This window comes from Parus major, chromosome 8, assembly GCF_001522545.3.
Source record: "Parus major isolate Abel chromosome 8, Parus_major1.1, whole genome shotgun sequence".
In the NCBI taxonomy this organism is placed as follows: Eukaryota; Metazoa; Chordata; class Aves; order Passeriformes; family Paridae; genus Parus; species Parus major.
This window is the reverse complement of record NC_031777.1, coordinates 31,273,800-31,293,062: the sequence shown is the minus strand read 5'-3', so window position 1 is coordinate 31,293,062 and position 19,263 is coordinate 31,273,800. Positions and strand designations below refer to the sequence as shown.

Sequence of the window (19,263 nt, the reverse complement as noted above, 5' to 3'; positions counted from 1 at the left end):
ATTTATCAACTGTCTGAAAGGAGATGATTGTAATGTTTTACAGACTTCATACTGTTGTGATTGCAGGTGTTTACCTAAGGGAGGCATGTAGGCAGCTTTGATTCAGTGCATAGGTTGCAGCTTTTTCAATCTAATATCAGTTGAATTTTTTCTCCTATATTTTAAGGGTAATTGAGTAAAAGACAGAAGCATAATTTATAACTCTGTGTTGCTTAAGTATTTTTGAAGATTCTGTATATTCCTGTTTCAAGTACACATACCTTTGGAATGTAAAGCTGTAGTGGGACTTTCAAATACCAGCACTCAAAGTCAGCATTTTGTGTTCCAATTTATATAGTGTTCTCTTCCGTAGGTCACGTTTCAGAATTTAGTGTGAGAATTTCATTACTGAGCAGTCAATTTTCTGTCTAATTATTATTTAACTATATGTGTGGTATGTGTGTATGCAATATCTTTGTATTCCTCAGTTTATTTATCATTGGAAGACTATGTTGTGACGATATATAATGAAACACACTAATCTCATTTGAAAGCTTTAAAGTTTTAATTTTTTTATTTGCGGCATGGATTATACTGTGCATTTTCTAAGATGGCACACATCAAAATTCTAAAGATGCATAGATAGGTTCAGAGTATGTATGAAAAGCCGATGTCATATGTAATATATACTGTCATATGTAAAAAGCAACTTCAGCTGACTGATCATGATTAAACACACCTGTAAGAACGCTATATACTAAGCACAGTTCCTAGCTGCAGGATTCAAATCCTACAGTGGATCAGAAATGAAACATTATTTCTAGATGCCTTTGAGATTAGGATCCATAGACCTTTAGTAGTGAATAAGCTCTTTTTTGAGGTGAAGAGACAGCTTTGAATGGGGTTGAGGACATCCCTAAGGCAGGGAGATTGAATAAATCAATACATTGAGGGAATTTTGACATCAGGAAGTAATGGGAGCAATGCTGTTTCGTTTATACAGTGAAATGTTTTATTCATCTAAAAAACATTTTGGAGTGTTTCTACTTCCAGCTTGACAGAATATTCCCTAGTAAGGAGTTGGAACACTTTGGGTACACTCCTAGACCATGTCTTCGAGTAAACTTCATCCAAAAATCAGTTAATGTGTTTTGCGATCTCTCTGTGACTCAAGTAAGACACAGTAAGTGGGGGCAATTTGGAGACTCCCCTCAAAACTAGACTCCTCACCTGAACTGAACTGTTCATGAGACTGAGAAGGTTATTGTCTTTCTCAAGAAAGAGAAATTGAAGGAATTGAGTCAGGAATACACCATAACATTTGCTGTTGTCTGGGTTTGCCTTACGCTAGAAACAAGTGAAATTTTCTACTTGCTTCTGAAGACAGATGTCTATACTGTCTGGAAGGAAGCTTCTGTAGTAAAAAGCTGCTAACCATCTGTGATCTCCTGCAGGGTTGTAGATGTTAAAGAACATAAATTGTTCCAGAAAAAGGAAGGAAAGACCTCGTGGAGCCAAGACAAAGGTATTCCAGGGCATTCCTGCTAAATGACAGGAGCAATTGGGTTAAGGTACTAAAACTGCTCGTTATGCAGCTTCCACTCTTGAAGCTATACCCTTACCTTCCTTCTCTCCTTCAAATCGTTTGCTACCTCTCTTCACATCTCCATGGGTAAATGAAAGAGAATTTTTTTGCCAAAATGTTGTCAACATAGTTTTTCCAAAGCTAACATGGAGAAGAAAATTCAAAGCCTGGATGATCCATGTCTACAAAGTGTTTGGGAATAGAGGGGTATGAAAGATGTCAAGGTTATCTGTCAAAGCCTGAACTACTAGAACCTTGAGGTTCAAAGTTATTTACATAAGGAGTGACAATAGATAAAATTTTCCATAAGGTGTACTTAGATTTTTTTTGCATTTTTCTCTGAAACAGGAAATACAGCATCTGTCTTTTTGCTTTTATTTTCTTAAATACTTACTACCGTGTCATATTTCTTAATTAATATTCCTCTGCTAACTTTTACTACAGTAAGAATTGTATACTGCACAGTATGTTGCTTTATTAGCCTAGAATAATCTCTTATATATTAAGCAGCAAAATGCATGATGCTTATTGCTGAAATATATAACTTAGCAAGTAAACACAGTAAGATCATTGCATTACAAACTACAGCTCATTGTCATGGTTTAGGAATAGTATTCCCCAAGTTAGTGCTCATGCTGAGACTCTTGAAACTGCCCTGCCGCTCGCTCACTCCCTCTCCTCCTGTGGCAGGCTGGAGAGAATTCAGCATCTCTTTCTTGGCAGGGTATTCAGGGCAATAAATCCAATGATAAAACATGGAGGGAGACACATTCTTACAAGAGCAAGCTAAATGGATAATGTCCACAAGATTTGACATTGCTTAGTCATAATCTGAGTTTGTACAGTCAGTTAATAACCTGATCTCTGAATTTAATTTCTGCAAATTCCATATTTTTCCATGCTCCTCCACTAAACATAAAAAATTATAAATTGTATTACGTAATGTTAGATATAGGATTGTTTGAAGATATTGTAATGTCGTAGTTTAGGAGCAGTACTCCCCGACTTAGAGCTCCCAGTGTGACTCTCCAAACCACACTTCTGTTCACTCACTCCCTCTTCCCTAACCCTCTCACTCCTGCTATGGAAGGCTGGGTAAAGAATCAGAGGCACAAAAGGTAAAGATCGTGGGTTGAAATAAGCAATGAGGTAAGAAAAATTACTAGTAACTGTAACAATAATAATAAAAGTGTGCAAAAGAGAGAGAGTGATTCACATGCAAAATGCTCATTAATCCTGACTACTCCAATCAGAAGCAGCCCCTTCCCCCCCACCCCGACAGTTGTGAGGTGGTGAAGAGTAACCTCTGGGTCCTGGCCATGTGCCTTCTGGCCACTGCAAAAATTAACCTTCTCCTGGCCAGAACCAGGATACTTATCAACTTAACAGCTGTATTCTAGGCTGAAGTGTAATTTTTTTTTTTTTTATTAGTAATTGTAAGTGTTTTACAGGTTTGGAGTTTTTTTAATTGTTAACAACAAACAGGATTTTACCATTTGTTAATGAATTTTTGTTTTAGAAATGGAAAGCTACTGGAGTTTCTGCAGTGATTTATGTATTAAAAGTTACTGAAGTTACTGCATTAAAGAAACATAGTAAAATTTAGTGTGTAGGTCCTGAATTCATGATCTCTAAAGTAGATTAATTTTTGACGCAGTGCAATGCAACAAGCATGGCAACTTTTTCTTAATAGAATTATGACATGTTTTACTTTTCTGTGATCCTTGATACAATAGAAACTTAAAACATCTTAAATGCAACACTTTTTTCTAAATTTCTGTTGCAAGCTCTTGTGATTTTTATAATTTTTCTTGGGGTTTAGTGGGAGGCACAGGCTAGGTAGTTAGGGTTTTTTCCCAGCTTTTTCATGGTTTTTAAAGCCATAACTTTATTGGGGGGAGGGGGGGAGAAACAAAAAAAAAAAAAAAGGAAAGCATCCCTATGGAAACATCTGAATGATCTAAAATCAAGATTCAAACATAACATCTTTGAGGCAGTCATCCTCTTTGCATCAAAGATTTAATTCTTGAATTAAAATATTTTCAAGTATATTTTTAGATTGGAAATTTGACATTAAGCACTGTTTGTGATACTCAGGAATTAAACAATCTTATTTAATTACAGACATAGCTGCTCTAAGTCTTGAAAGTTTTTTATTTAACTACTGTATGTAAGCACTTCAAATCTTTTTCCTTAATGTTGTATAACTACACTGGGTTACATTTATGTGACTATCAAACATGAACTGTAAGGAAAGAGAAGGGACAGATGTACAGAGCTTGAGAACAAATAAAAACCAATCAGTGGCATCCAGTAATAATTTTGCTCTCTATTGCCTTTCTGAAGAAACAGAAAGTCAGTTGAAACCTGAGAAGATGATTTTTGAACTGTGCCTTAGTGTAAAAATCACTTGTCCTAATTTTTTTTTAACGTATGCTGAGACTTTTCCAGGACTAACTGCTTTAAGAAACCATTGCTTGGTTAGACAAGCATGGCTTTTGCTTTCATGAAATATAAACAAGTTAATCATTATGAAAGAGGGGTAGGCCTAGCCACATGTAAAGGAAGGATCGAGGATATTTTTTGCACTAAACATGCTGCAGCTGGCACTTTAGCAGCCTAATAATTCTCAAGATATATATTTTTTGTACATTTCTCCTTGTAGAATCAGATATTAATAAAAGTCCAGTTATAGTGAACATACCTCTCTCAAATTTAACACTTGTATGTTGGAACCCAGAACAGTGAAGTTACCACTCTGCCAGCCCAAGCTGACTAAAGGTGAGGTACCACATAAGCAGCACCATGACAGTACAGCGGGTGTGATTTTTAATAAACATTTCTATTGTAAAACTCTGTTTGTGGCTCTGCAAGACCATACCAATGCTAACACTTAATAGTATACAAGAAATTACCATGTAAATATGTATTGATACAATTTTAACTAATTTTATAGCTAAACATGTATACTTTTTTTACTAAGTGCAGTAAATGACAAAACACAAAGTAAACTATGCCTTAAAGCACAAGAGTTCTGTTTCTGTAACAGCTGACAGAACTTATGCCTGCATAATAAAGACAGAATTCAATAATGATTATAGCTGTTGCTTGTTGTTGAATTGTATAAGGTAGAGTTTAGAAACACTAGCTGAGATTATATCCCTATTTAGGCACATAGAGTGGAAAAGTAAAGAAGGGGAGAAATCTTGGGCTGGAGTTTCTGGAAGAAGAATATTGGGATTGAGAACACAAGCACAAGAAGGTGATTGAGATTTTCATCTAACATTCATATGACAAACAATGAGGGCCTTTACAACATGAATAGCTGAAACTCATTTTGCCATGGAAGTAACAAGACTTTCACTAGGTCAGACCAAAGATCTGTTTGGCATAGTATCCAGTTTATGGCAGTGCAATGAAGAATGGTCAGGACATGGTTCCAGAACAGATCATTTGCCAATAATGTAGTGATTATTTTTATCTTTTTTTCCAAATTTTTTTCACCCTCCAAAAATTTTTCAATTTATAAGTTTCCTGAGCTGGAGGTGATGTCTTTGTGTTTAATCATGCTTCATAGCTCTGCCATTAACTTGATTTTTGAATGTGTTGGGAACCACAGCTTAGTTTCTACACTATGAAGAACCACTTCAGGTTGCTTCCTTTTAATCAGGCATCTGCTATATTCATTTGTGGTCCCTACTACTTGAATTCAGACACATTCAAACATAACATCTTTGAGGCAGTCATCCTCTTTGCATCAAAGATTTAATAAAATGTGTTGATATCCCCATAGCATTTTCTTTTCCAAGCTGAATAATCATATTTGAGTATTCTCTACAATGTCTTAGCTTTGTGTCAAAGAATTAGAATCAGAATGTTGCTCATGTTCTCACAAAAAGATAAAGAGTATAACTTCTGTGGTCTTTTGTGTGATTTTTTGTTACCCTTTTTTTTTTACTACCTCTGAAGACTGAAGTGAAAATTTTCATATGTTATCTGTGATAACAAGATGTGGGATATAATGGTCAACTCAAAGCTCATCTTTGTATATAATTATTTCTCTGCACCTGGTGTCCATGTCATTTTACATTCTATTTGCCCTGAGCTTATCTGAAATTCTTTCGGCCCCATAACTATTGGCATTAATTTTTCCCACTTCAGTATTCCTCTCCTTTTTTAAATCTTTGATGAGTATCTGGAACAAGAGTTCCTACGTACGTGCCTTTGAAATTCTATGGGTGACCTCACCAATTTAAAAAAAATTTGATTAGTCTTCAGATTTGAAAAAAAAAAAAAATTTATAAGGCTATGTGGAAGGAAGATATGTGCTTCTTTGCGGTCATCTGGTCATGAACCTTTTCAGTGCAGAAACGGGGGAAGCCATAAACAAGAACATGAAGATACAGAGACCTGACTGGCAAATGGTAAGGAAGTCAGAGGTGAGACACAAATCAGACACTCATGCTAACTGATGAGGAATGTTTATTTCAGTACAATTATCTGATCAAAGGTCTTGTCAAGTGCGATAATAAGAAAAGGTGGAAAGCCATAAATGTGGAGACACAAACTTGACAGTCAAAGATAACAATGATAAGGACAAGAAACAAACTGCCTCTCAATAAACCGCAGGGAGACTGGGACTTTGCACCTGATAAGATGCAAACATGAGGGTCCATAATGTTGGAAATGGATCTGTGGAGCTATTCAAATTAATGAAGGAATGTGCAGGGGAAGGGCATCTAGAGGAACAGAGGAGAAAGTAAAGAATGGAGCATTAAATGGACCAGTCATGTTAAAAAGGGCAGTAGGTACACTTGTCTGACTGATCCGTATCTTGCTGTCCCATGTGTATGTGTGTTGTAAGGATCAAGTGGCAACTACTGAGAGTCCTCTGTGAGTGGGTTTGGTACCAAGGTTACGTTTTGGGATGTGGATGCCCATGGCTGCTGCTGGTGTTGGGGAGCTCTCAGTATCTGCTGCTGGAGGGGTTGGAGGTCTTAGCTGCCAGCTGCTGAGGTGGGAACAGTGCATGTCCTGAAAAATCTTCTACTGAGAGGGACTGGTGTGGGTGAGGTGAGTGATGGGTTCAGCACCAATAGCTGGAGAGTGACCGCATGTCATAGCTTGTGTGCGTGGTGCTTGATGCTCAGGGGGCCATTATCTTCCCCATAGTGGGTGTGCATGTCTCATTTCCTGGCAAACTTCAAGCTGGGCTTGCCAATGAGTAGCAGACGTCGGGTCATCAGGCAGGCAGGGATCCATCCTGTCATCCGTGGCAACCGTGAGTGTGGAGTGCCTGTGGGATGTGTGAGTGCAATATGTTTGCAGCAAGCATCAAGCTGAACTAGCCTGGAAATAGGCACTCCTGAGGCAGGTAAGGAAGGTGGGATCTGGGCAGGGGTACTGGGTGTGCATGCATGTGCATGTGCTTGGGCATCCAGGGAGTCTTGTGTGTGTCTGCACTAGTGACCTTTTGTCTCTGCCAGCCCAAGAGGAGGAGAGGACATGGCTGCCTGTACTCTGCTGGAGCCAAGGGTGAGTCAAGCATGTAGGTGCTGTTGAAGACTGTGCACCACAAACAGGAAGGCAGCAGCAGCCACGCCACTCTGCCTGGTAGGGACCCTGTGTCCCCACGTACTAGCATGGGCTCCGGCAGCTGGGCAGGACAGGAGGGGTCCTGGAGCTGCAAGAAATGACAAGCCCTCCTAACACCCTTTAACAATTTTTAGCCATAAAAGGACTTTTCCCTCTTTGGTGGCTCATTTTGTTTAAAACTTTTTTCATGAGGAAACTTATGGAATGTTTTCAGAAATACAAATAACTTGAAAATCAGCTGCATTCCCACATTTTCATGTCTGCTGGCTCCTTGGGAAGTCTTCAGTAGTTCTCTGAGTCCTGACTTCTTTTTACAAAAATTATACTTGCCAATGCATCACATTTTCCAAATCTGTCTGCAATACTGTAGTTTTCACTATTTGCAAAATGCAGAGGCAAGGTCTGCAGTTTTATGGATTTTCATCAGAAGGATTTTCAAAAATTTTGAAAATGTTTATCACCTCCAAGGCTATATGTGCATAGGAAGCTTAAGGAAAATATCCGCTTAACTCTACATGTTCTCTTCCTCCTCTTAGCCTTTAGAAAAAGGATTCTTTTTAACATCCATACTCTTTTGAAAATTAATGGTCAAACTCTTTTTTGGCCTGCCTTTTACACTTAACGTGCCAAATTTTGTGATCCTTTATAATTTACTCACTTGAACAAAACTGTTCCTTATTTTCATGGTTATAGGAATATAGGAATATTCCTCCTAGTTTATAACTGCTGCCCTTTTAATTCTATCTAATCTGGGTGACTTCCTTCTGCCATTTCTCAGACCATCCAGAGAAACATTAATATGCAAAGATGATCTGCTGCATCTCAAAGTGGTCTCCTTACATCGCCCTCTATCTATCCCTATAGCTGTCTTATAGTTTTTAGCACTATTCTAACCTTTTGAATTCTTTTTAGCAAGTTTTTGCTTTTATTTTAGTGTATTTTTAAGTTATTCCTTGGTTCTGGAATAACTTCTTGGAACCAAGTCAAAAGTTATTTATTCTCCTGGAGGATATAAATACTGTATTATATAAATTGTATAGTATAGACACAATATTGTATATGCTCTGTATTATATATAATATATATAATATGTGATACCTATATATCTTATATATTTATTTTTAGAACAGGCTATACTACCTGTATTACCTATGGTTTTTATTGTTGAGGTTCCAATATTCATTCTCAAAGGCAGGCTATTGTGATTTGATGCTGGCCCAATGACAGGTACCCATGAAGCCAAACCAAACCAATACAGCTACGGATAGATACATTCCTCTGTACAAGGGGAACAGAAGAACACTGAGCTGTAGAATAATACTGAACTTTCCTCAAGCATGCTACTTAAGCTCTGACTATCAAATCCGGTCATGCCCTGCTATCTTTAGGTTGCTGTGCATTATCAGAACAAGCCAGAAGCCATCAATACACCTCCTTCCTTCTTACCAAGCTGCCCTATGCCACTTTTCTCATGTTTGGCTCAGGCTTTGCCGCAAGAAGCTCTTTCTTCTGTAGGTGTGATTGTCTGAATTGTTTTCCTAGTCAACATCACTGAGATGAAATAAGAATTTCTTCTTATATAGCAAAGTATATCAACCCTTTTCTACATCGTCTGTTTACTTGAGGTCCATTTCCTGGAACACAGACAGGCATCTTGGGTAGCTAGGCTAGGTAAGTGGCCTAGAGGATGGGGGACTGGGTTAAGAAGGAGCTCTCATTAAATTTGTAGACCACGAGCAGTGCACAGAATCATAAACCTCTGCCCAGACACTACTCTGATGATGTGGGATGACTGAAGGAAGCATGCACTCAATTGAAAACATAATATTTAAAAGTATAAACTCTAACAATTCAATACTGGGGGGGAAGGGTGACTCCACACAGTATTTCCACTACTAGCAGACAAAACTACATATGTGAAATTCAGTAACTATTGGAGCAATTAGCCTGAACTGAGACCCCCTAGGAGGATGGGTTAAGTTGTGCATATGCCTGATTTAGTTTTCTTGAAACTAGCCAAGGCAGCTACCTCTACAAGACCCGACGATGCATGGACCATGTATGTAAGAGGCACGTACCCTCACTAATACACAGATGATTGGTTTACATTTCCATACAAGCATAGCAACAACTTCCATGATCTATGGACATTAACTTACTCATAAACGAATGAGACATGTGCTTTTGAGGTCTTAAGCCAATTTTTGAAAGGGTACCTTTATTTGCAAGCCTTGGAAAGAAACTTTTCCTCTAAAGTTCATGCCTGAAAATATAAGCGACAGCGCACTTCTGTCGTGTCAGAATCTTTTCTCTTACAAAATACTGTGTGTTGGACTTAGGGACAACAGACTAATAGCATTGTGACATCTGCGTATAGTCGCCTTTTGCTATAGTGATGATTTGTGCTGTCACGACTGTGAAAGAATCTCAGCAATCTGACTAATTGCTCGTAAGTGGCCATTGCCCCGTTCAGATACAATGCATGGGGGATGTCAAATAAAGGCAAGTTTATAACCAGAAATGCGTATTTCTCAGGGTGTTTTTTTACTGAATCATGAAAATGCCCCAACTCAGAACCAACATGCTTTCCCTCCGTCGGGAGACACACGCACGGCTGTCGGTGAGCACGTAGGAACACTTCGTCCTCTTCCAGCCCCGGGAGCCCGTGCCGGCTGCTGTGCACGAGACTGCTGCTCGAGGGCGGCCCGGCCGGCCCGGCGCTCAGCACGGGCGGCACGGACAGCTCCGCCAAGGGAAGTGCTTCCCAGCGGGGCCCGGGCGGGCGGCGATCGGCCGGCCGCCTCCCACCAGCGGCAACACCTCAGGGCTCTGCGCAGGGCACTGGCACAGACGGGCAGCGCACCCGGCTGCGACCAGCGGCGGCTGGTGCGGGAGGATGGAAACCGCCCTGCCAGGTACGGCCCCGCCGGGTCCGGCCGCGCTCTCGCCGGATGCCGAAGTTGCCGCCGGGGCCAAGGGAAGTTGGCGACGCGCGACCCGTCCCGGCTGCCCTCGCCGGCACTCGACGCGGCCGCGCCGCCCGCACCCCCCCTCCTCGCGACCCGGGCACCGGCACCGCCCCCGCGGGTCGGCGCAGGCGTCGCCGCGGAGCCGGCGGGACGGCAGGGTGGGCGTGGGGTGCGGGCGGCCGCGGCAGAGTAGAGCGGGAGGCTGCCCGGCCGCCGCCGCCTCTCATGCCTTCACGGCAACAAAGAACGCGTTGAGCGGCGGGCGGAGGCGCCGGGCCCCTGGCTGTGCCCCGGCAGTGCCGGCGCAGAGGGCAACGGGAGACGATGGCGAGGAAGGGCGAAGCCTCCGCACATCTCTACGGTGAGCGCGGCGTACGGCGGGGCGAGCGCCGGTGCTGGGGCGGGGACGGCCGGCGCCTGCACTGCCCTCCGGCCTGTTTACAGCGCGAATCCGCCCGGTGGGCAGCGACGGCCAGAGGCAGACGGAGTTTGTTTCCCTTGGCGAATGTGGGGGCGCGGTGGCCGCGGGGTCCCCCGTGTCGGAGGTAGACCCCGGGACGCCGGGACCTGGCCCGGCCTGAAGCAAGCAGGACGATCGGTTCAGGGAAGGAGCCGGTGGGCGCAGAGATGGGGGCGGGCAGACCTGGAGCTTCCGCCGCCGCCCCCGCCGCGGGAGCAGGTGCGTTGTGGCCGCTTTGTCCGTGTTGTGGGGCACAGAGGGGCCGGGCGGCAGGTGCGCGGGCCGGGTCGGGCCGAGACGAGCCGAGGCGACTCGACAGTGGGATTCCTGAAGCGTTGTGCGGGGCCGGGGGTTGCCCGGAGCGGTGTGCGGGGGCGGAGCCCGCTGAGCGGTGGTACCTGTGGGCTGCTGGTGTTCGGGGCGCGTGCAGCGGGAGCTTCCCTCTGGTCCTGCTAACCGGCGCTGCGGGAAGGTCACCGGGGGCAGAACTTCATCTGGGTGTTCGAGCTTTGCTTTAATTGCTCCTTGGAAGGCGATATATTTGCGATGGAAGCACGGGGTTTGCAAAGCTCCTTAGCCTGTTTGAAGGTGTCGCTACAAAGCCGATTTCCTCTTCCAGTGTGCGCGAGATTTCCATGGCAAAACAAACGTGCAGAATAAGCAAACCCCCTTAGGTCTGCTGCTCCAGGAGCCTTGAAGGCCTCCAGTAATGAGCCGAGTTACGCAAAAGGGTAAACGTGGTTTGGTAAAGCAGACTTTGCCTCGGTACCACAGGCATGCTTTGTGACATGTTTAGACCTTGAAAAAATCTGGTTTTTAATTCACTGCCATGGTCTGAAGCTTGATCTGTCTGAAGGAAAATCCATGTTTTGGCTTCCTTCGAAAAAGGGAAATGAAAAAAAAAAAGCCTTTAGGGAGGGATGACAAGCCACAGAACTAAGGTGAAATAAAAATTGGTGAGTCAGAAATCATTTACCTTCTGAGAGAACCTTTTTATACTCCTATGGAATTCAAATAACTTTGCGGGTTACTGCAGAGAGAGTGTAGGCCTAAGATCATAGATACTCAACACCGATGGCAGAAAGAGTGGAAGTATTATTGTGAAAGAAGCGCGCACAGTATTCAGGAAGGGAAAAATAGCTTTCGAATATAGTTCAGTAAGTGCTATGTATGCTTCCTCATTTACTGTTTGTTAGCAAGAAGACTCTAGTAAAGTCATGATGAGCGATACCGAGTGTTTTACTGTCGTAATTCAGTAGTCTTTTAAACTTCATTTTGAAAGCATATTAGATGGGTAAGAAAGGGTGAATCTTTTTATTCACTTTTAGGGAAGCAGTGTTGTGAAGAATTGTAGAATTTTTGCTATTTGAGCTGTTTCATCAATGTGCTTACTTCCTTTTAGTTCATTTACATGTATGGATATTAATAGTGGTAATGTTTGTTGTGCTACTACATTTGCAGAAATCCTGAGCAATTACTCTTGTGTTGGGAAGCAAGGTTCTTTCTCTTGTTAGATCGTATAATGATAAGGACTTATAAAATGGAAAGTGCTGTATTTTCAAATTGAGCATATGTAATACGGTTTGTCTTTTAAATTAGGTTGCTGTAATAGTTATTCTCTTGACTTTGTTGTCTTTGCCAGCAACTGGTTATTTATTAGCCTGCAGGTATATTTTTCAGAGGAATAGATGCCCTAAACTTCTTTTCTTGGAATCTCAAGGATTCCTCGCAGCATTTATGAATGACAAAGGCAAATTCTTCTCAAATTTTTTAAACTTGTGTCATCAGTCTGATTCTTTAGAAGAGGTTAGTCAAGTGCATGGTTTATGATTGGGGTCTTTATTTTTTAAGGGAAGCAGTACTTTTCTTTCTAGGACTGCAGTACTAAATGCCATCATGTGACTCTTGAATGTTGAAATTACTTTTTACTTCATTGTAGAATCAGTGATTGTCCCATAATCAGTTTCCCGTAGCAGTGAACTGTAGTTCCATTACACTGAAGGCCAAAGGGATGATAACATTTTTAAGAAAAACTTTTATCACCATTTTAAGAAACATTGAGAAGGCCCAATTTATTATTTCCAACTCAAATTCATCTAGCTTTTTTATATCTGCATGTTTAGATCTTCTCTAGGAAGAACTACTTACCTGTGATTTCTTTTGCCAATAATGAATGCAACCAAAACTTGATTTTATAATTGTGATTTCCTAGTTACTGCTGTGAAGTGATCATGTTAGGTTTCTCCTAAGAAGAATTCTATTTGTTTATGTTCCCAAGTCGGGGAAATTCTGTTTCACTTGGGAGAGCTTTTGAGGAACTGTGACACTTAATATCAAGATGTCATTCTTGTCACTTGACCTGTATTTACCATTCCTAATTTCCTCCAGTTATGCATATGTGCCACGCAGGAAGGGCTTCCTCAAGCTGAGGAAAATAGGCTATTTAGCCTCAGCAGTGTCATACGATGTGGAAGCTATTGGCTGTGACACTACTGCAGATAAATCTTCCCTAGGTCCTGCTGGCAAATTCTTCTGCGTGTGGTATGTAATTCATTTTGCCTTCTGAGGTTCAAATTTCATACCAGTGGGGTAGGTTCATTTTAAAAAGGAAACTATTTAACATTATATTAACAATTTAATGTACTCAGAAGTGTTGGAAGTAGTGAAATGCAGATTCAGATGGCCTTCTTCTCTGCCATAAATTGGGTCCACTTCCCATCTATGCTTTGCAGTGCACGTTTTAGGTGGGATAAATCATTTTCTCTTTGAGCAGATCTGCTGCACGTGGTTACAGAGCTTCAGACACACCTGATTTTGCCAATATCCTAGCTTTAAATAAAGCAATTCACTGTGGAATAAATTTGTGAGGCTGTGCAGAAAAACAGAGAAAGAATTTTAAACATTTTGTAATATGTTCCCTGTTGTTTTTCACTGCAGACAGGTCTTTTTGGGTGAAAACTTTCAGCATACTGCCTCATTTTTTGTCTGGTTCTGTGGTAATGTCCTCCACAACATCCTTCTCCCAAGAGTTACAGTCAGTGGTTTAGTATCCAAGTGGGAACCAGTAATGAGTGGTGTTTGTACTGAAACCGGTGCTATTAGTATGTACATCAACAAAATCAACAAGGTTAAGTGCACCCTCAGCACAGCTGCAGATGACACCAAGGTGAGTGGTTTGGTTGATACAGTGAAAGGAAGGGATGCCATTCAGGGGGCCATGACAGGCTTGAGGATCTGCAGGCTGTTTGAAGTCAAGCAAATCCAAGTACAAGGTCCTGCACCTGGGTTAGGAGATCCCCATTATCAGCACAAGCTGGGGGATGAACGGTTTCAGAGCAATGCTGCAGAAGAAGGACTTGAGGTACTGATGGATGAAAAAGTGACTGTGGCCTGGCAGTGTGCATCTGCAACCCAAAAAGCGAGTTGTGTCCTGGGCTGCGTGAAAAGAAGTGGGACACCAGGTTGAGGGAGGTAATTCTGCCCCTCTACTCCACTCTAGTGAGACCCCCACTGAAGGTACTGCACCTGTCTCCAGTGTTTCCAACACAAACAATACAGCAATCTTGGAGCAGGTCCATAGGAGGGCCACAAAGATGATTAGCAGGCTGAAGCACCTTCCTATGAGGAAAGGCCAAAAGAGTTGAAATTTTTCAGCTTTTTGATATGTATAGAGGGGATTTGAAAGAAAGATGGAGAAAGATTTCATTTTTTTTTAACCCCTCTGGGGTTTTGGGTTTTTTTTTTGGTGTTGTTTTGTTTTGTTTTTGTTTTTTTTTCTCTTTTTGTTTCCTCCAAGGTTTCTATTGACAGGACAAGGGGCAATGTTTTTTAACTGAAAGAGGATTTTGGTTGAACATAAGGAAGAAATTTTTTATCACAAGGGTAATCAGGTGCTGAAACAGGTTGCCCAGTGAAGCTGTGGCTGCACCATCTAAGTGTATAAGGCCAGGCTGAATGGGACTCTGAAAAACCTGGTCTAGTGGAAGGTGTCCATGCCCATGGCATAGGGTAGGAATGAGATGAGCTGTCAGATCCCTTCCAATCCAAACCATTTTGTGATTCTGTGAAAATAGGAAGAGTACTGCATACCAGAGATGGTTTGGTCAGTATAGGCAATAAAACTGGTAGGATTTAGGTAGTACAATTTTTCCTCACCTAGTGGTCTAGCATGTCTTTGTAAGTGGCTCTTTCTTGAGCCAAATTAATTACTGCATTTTCCAGTCCAATTAAGATTCTAGAGTATCTGAAAGTGTAAAGGTTCTACATTTGTTATCCTTTAGCACTTGAGTGTTGCACATCTTTTAACTTATTAACTTAAGCTGAGTCATTCTTGGTAGTAAGGTATTGGCTCAGCCATGGACAAGGATGATACAATCAGAACATCTGTAAGTAAGGAGATTAATGGAACTGTTATGCATAGTTATACACTATTGAATGAGTTACATATAACTGTCACTGAACATTATCTAGAAAGAGTTTAATAAGCTAGACTTCTTGTTGACTAGTTAAACTTTGTTATATTTTTTAACAAGCAGGATACTAATACATAGTTGAGGGGAAATTCTCTCTACTGCCATCCCAAGCATGTATAGTATATCATCATCCAATCTTGCATCTCTGCTTCTGAAAGTCTCTCCTATTGTACCAGGCCTGTATTTCTCTACACCGTATCCTTATATTAGAGTCATAAATATCTCATTCTGCAGAGGGTAATTGGTTGTTACTGTTACATAATAAGCAAAAATAAAATATTTTGGCCACAATTTTCTTCTGGTCAGAGATAAAAATGCTGTTACAGTTAAGCACACAGAAATGTGGAGGTGATTTAGTAATTCTGTAATTGATCTTCACTTGGATATGAGAAAATCTGTTTGCTCTGAATTCACTGCTGAAGTGTAAAGGCACGTCACATTCACAGTTGTTTAACTGTGTTTGTTTGTGTTTCCTGTTGCTAGTATCTGGCTCAGAGGCAGTCAGATTTACAAAATCTGCTAACGTGATTCCTTAGCATCTGGGTAATATGTCAGAGAGTCAGTGTGCCATTACTGTCTAATAATCTAATAAAATAATACAGAAGCATCTAGCAGGATAGTGTATATTACATTAACTTAGGGCTATTAAAGCACATAAGTGAAAGAGCTTTCCTGTGAGGTTAGGAACAAGATGTGTTTAATGAAATAAAACTCTGATTTGTTTAATACAGGGAAGATAAATACCCAAATTTATTAACAACCTTACTTTGTTACAGCGAAGGCTAAGGAAAATGGGATGTCTGTGCACTGTGCAACATATAAGTGAACCTGGACATTTAGATTTCCATATGTGGAACTTGTTCTGATTCATTTGGGACTTAGAAGAAGGTGCTTCAGTCAGAGGTTGAGAAAACAGTGAAGAAGTACCCAAGAAATCCTGGAAGTAGACTAACTGAATAACATTTCAAAGTTCTTTCCAACTTTATTTTCTGTGAGCACTTACTTTGGGAGGTGGTGTGATACACATGTGTGATACACATGTGTGATACACATGAGTCAAGTCCATGAAGATGGTGCAGGAAAGTGGTGACCAGTCTAGTAAGTAACTATGGGGGAAAAAAGTTTATAATAAACCTGTGTTTTATTTTTTGCTAGGACTACAGGGAATAAATGCCTGGCAGCTGTTAGAGTTAAGTGGATGTCTTAGATATCTAAGTATTCTTAGGTGACAGATCCCAACAGTGACTGAATATTATTTTGGACAAAAGATCCATGCAACTTAAACTTTGTGTGAATGTTTCAGCTTTTTTCTTTCCTTTTCCTATTATTCAGTCTAAATTTGTTGGTACCAAGTTTTTGTGATACTGGAATTCCAGTCTCTGGAATTCACTTCTCTCTAGGTATAGATATAAATAGCTTTATACCTGCCATTCCGAATAATAGAGCTGCAATCCATATGAAACATCAAGAGTTTTTTCTTATCCCATTCATCTGCTGTGGCACTTTGCAGCAGCCGGGATGCTATAAGCACCCAGAAATAAAAGTAGCCAGGAGGGAATCTCTTTCGCTTGTAGCATAATTCCACAGTGTCTACTGCTAATGTAGAAATTCAATGCTGTCCACATGCCCATCCAAAATATGGACAACTTTTCATGGGCAAAGATGGGATACTTCTGGCTGTTCCTTCTAGTTAAGGGATATTTGCATTTTTCCAGCCTCATTCCACATAAATGAAATCATCCTTTCCCTCTTAGGTTCTGCTGAAGAAATTTGCAGCAAGTGACTGTACTCCTTGAAGGCACTCTGTTGAGCAGTCACTTTGAAGTCAAAGGTCTTCTGTTTTACTAAAACCTGGAGTGGTGTCTTTGATTGACCTCTGACGACTGCCAAGAAAAGGAAGTTTTGCCTAAAGCGATCCTCTCCCTAAAGAGGCCCCTGATTAGGGTTCCTAAGAGATGTTTGGTGGGTTACTTCTTCAGCAGGAAGTTCCATGCTTGAGCTTGCTTTTAACCAGTAGATATCTGTTAAAATATATGATTTAGTATGTACTTGTGATGTGATGAGGGTGGGAACCCATTTTTACTTTAGGAGTATGTTTCACCTGAAAGAGAAGATCTGACATGAGTGGGCTGGGATACCACATAATTATCTCTTCTCCACAGCTCATTGTATATAGAAGAAAGAGAGTATCTAATCCATGCAGATCATCTAGACTTGTACAAGCTGATGTACTGTGAAATTTGGTAGCTGAATTAGTATCCTTTATAATCAGTGTACTTTGAAATAAATGAATATGCAAAATAATACCTCTGGTATTTATTATAAGGGATTATTTGTAGTGGATATTACATTAAAATTATCTGGGTTTTTCATCATTGTTATTTTTCTATAAGAGTTATAATTTCTTGGATATAATCAGGTTGATAAAAACTGGCTAAGTGTAGCAAAATAGAGCATTTATTTTTACATCCCCCTCTGGTCTTCCCCCATCCCCCACCCCCAGTAGAATGATAAATTATTCCTGTACTGTTGCTTTATTCTGTCAGACAAAAGGCAAAGAGCTGTATCTGTGAATACGCCTTTTTGTTGGTTTCAGTACAGTGCAATATCTGTGCTAGCATCTGGGCAACTGCTAACAGGGAAATGATGTGCCCTGTGACCAATACTCTTGAACTTTATAATATTTACCCCCATAAGTAATTTAAAGGTTTGTGTAGGTTTTTTGAGATAATAAAGTTCTTTCATACATATGTATATAGGGGTGGGTGTGTGTGTGTATTTAAGTGAATATGTATATAATATGTACATATATATTTCTAAAAGAATTATTATGACTAGGAATACATAATTTCATTTGGAAAGCAAGTAACATAATGTTACATTATATTGTATTTCTAGTTATTCAGTTCATGCAGAGCAGATCATTGCTAATTTATGCTGATAGAGTCTTCACAAATGACTTAAGTGTTGTGGCAAGAGCCGTGTAACACCAGTCCACAAACTTGAGGTTAGCTACCATTTTGGTCTCCAGTCTGAGGGAAAACAACCATCTTGGCAGCTGTCTGGAAGCTTATTTTGGAATTGTAGAGAAGATAATAAAGAGAGCTCAGCTACTGCAAACTTGGCTTTTTCTTCTAATCCTTTTATAATGAAAGGTTTTCCTTTCAACTGAGGGAGTCAAAAATCTGTAGGTAGTGGTTTGGGATACTGACAAGTAGAATAGGAAGAGAAATCAGTGAAAGTTTCTTAACAAAGTGAAAGTAACTCCAAATCAAGTGAATCTGTAAGTGGGGATGGTAAACAAATAAACAAGTGCACTAGAATTCTATGCCAATGACTATCAGTTAAGTTGTATAGTACACGTGGAAATGTGGCTCTGCAAGCAGAAAAAAATAAACCCCCCAACTGCCAAGAGCTTTTTTCCAAGACTCTTCCCTGTTACGTACACTGTCAGAATAAGATACATGAGAAAACCTACAAATGTTTATTTATGCTCTGTCTCACTCAAAGGTGTAAGAAAAATGTAGTGAGAGAGGGTGGCATGGTAAAGGAACAATGTAGGGAAGTTTCTTTTTTTCCCCACATAGTGACTCCTGAGGGATGTGAATGGTCAATTAATGTATTTTTGGTCACCTGTTTTTTGACTTGTTTGAAGCTGTTGTTCAGTTAGTGGGATCAGTTAATGATAATATTACATTCAACATGGGAATTAAAGTTCATTAGATTTGACTTAGTCGTAGTCAAATCTATGGGCTTGTGTTAAATTGTGTTGTCTAACCATTTTCTGTCATACTTTAAGGCAAAGTATCACAGTTTCATGTCTGTACCAAAGATTATCTTTAAAAGGCATCCTGCAGTGAATTTGCTTTAAAGTGTTGAATTTGCCTGTATTGATTTTGCCTTTAAAATAATAAGTTGTAGTTGCCCAGCCAAACAAGGGCAACTGAATGACAGTGGTCCTTACACAGACTGCTATGCATTTGGAAAGATTCTCTTGTTTATGGGTAAAATTCTGCTTGTAGCCTGCATAATAAATGAAACTGAAAGAGGAAGTGGATTCTGTTCTCGCTGTGTGATCCCAAGAGCCTTTCTGGAGCACCTGTGGAAGGGCAGGACTATGGTCTGTATAGCTGTGCTTTATCTGACCTTTCGAACGTGCTTGCGCTGTCTTGGCCTGTCTGCTCATCCTCTCAAGTAGACCTG

The 19,263-nt window shown here is 40.7% G+C and overlaps 1 protein-coding gene across 2 annotated transcripts in view; it reads left to right on the top strand.

Annotated features, from left to right (window-relative positions):
* Window positions 1–9,845: 9,845 nt before the first annotated feature.
* Window positions 9,846–19,263, top strand: part of SLC44A5 (solute carrier family 44 member 5) — a 68,255-nt gene continuing 58,837 nt past the window's right edge. Inside the window, exon 1 of one of the 2 annotated variants that reach the window (XM_015636725.3) lies at window positions 9,846–10,074. In XM_015636725.3, the coding sequence (XP_015492211.1) occupies window positions 10,056–10,074 (19 nt within the window). In that variant the 5' untranslated portion in view covers window positions 9,846–10,055. Of the gene's footprint in view, window positions 10,075–10,272; window positions 10,490–19,263 lie in introns of those variants that run through there. The other variant, XM_015636723.2, reaches the window with a different exon arrangement.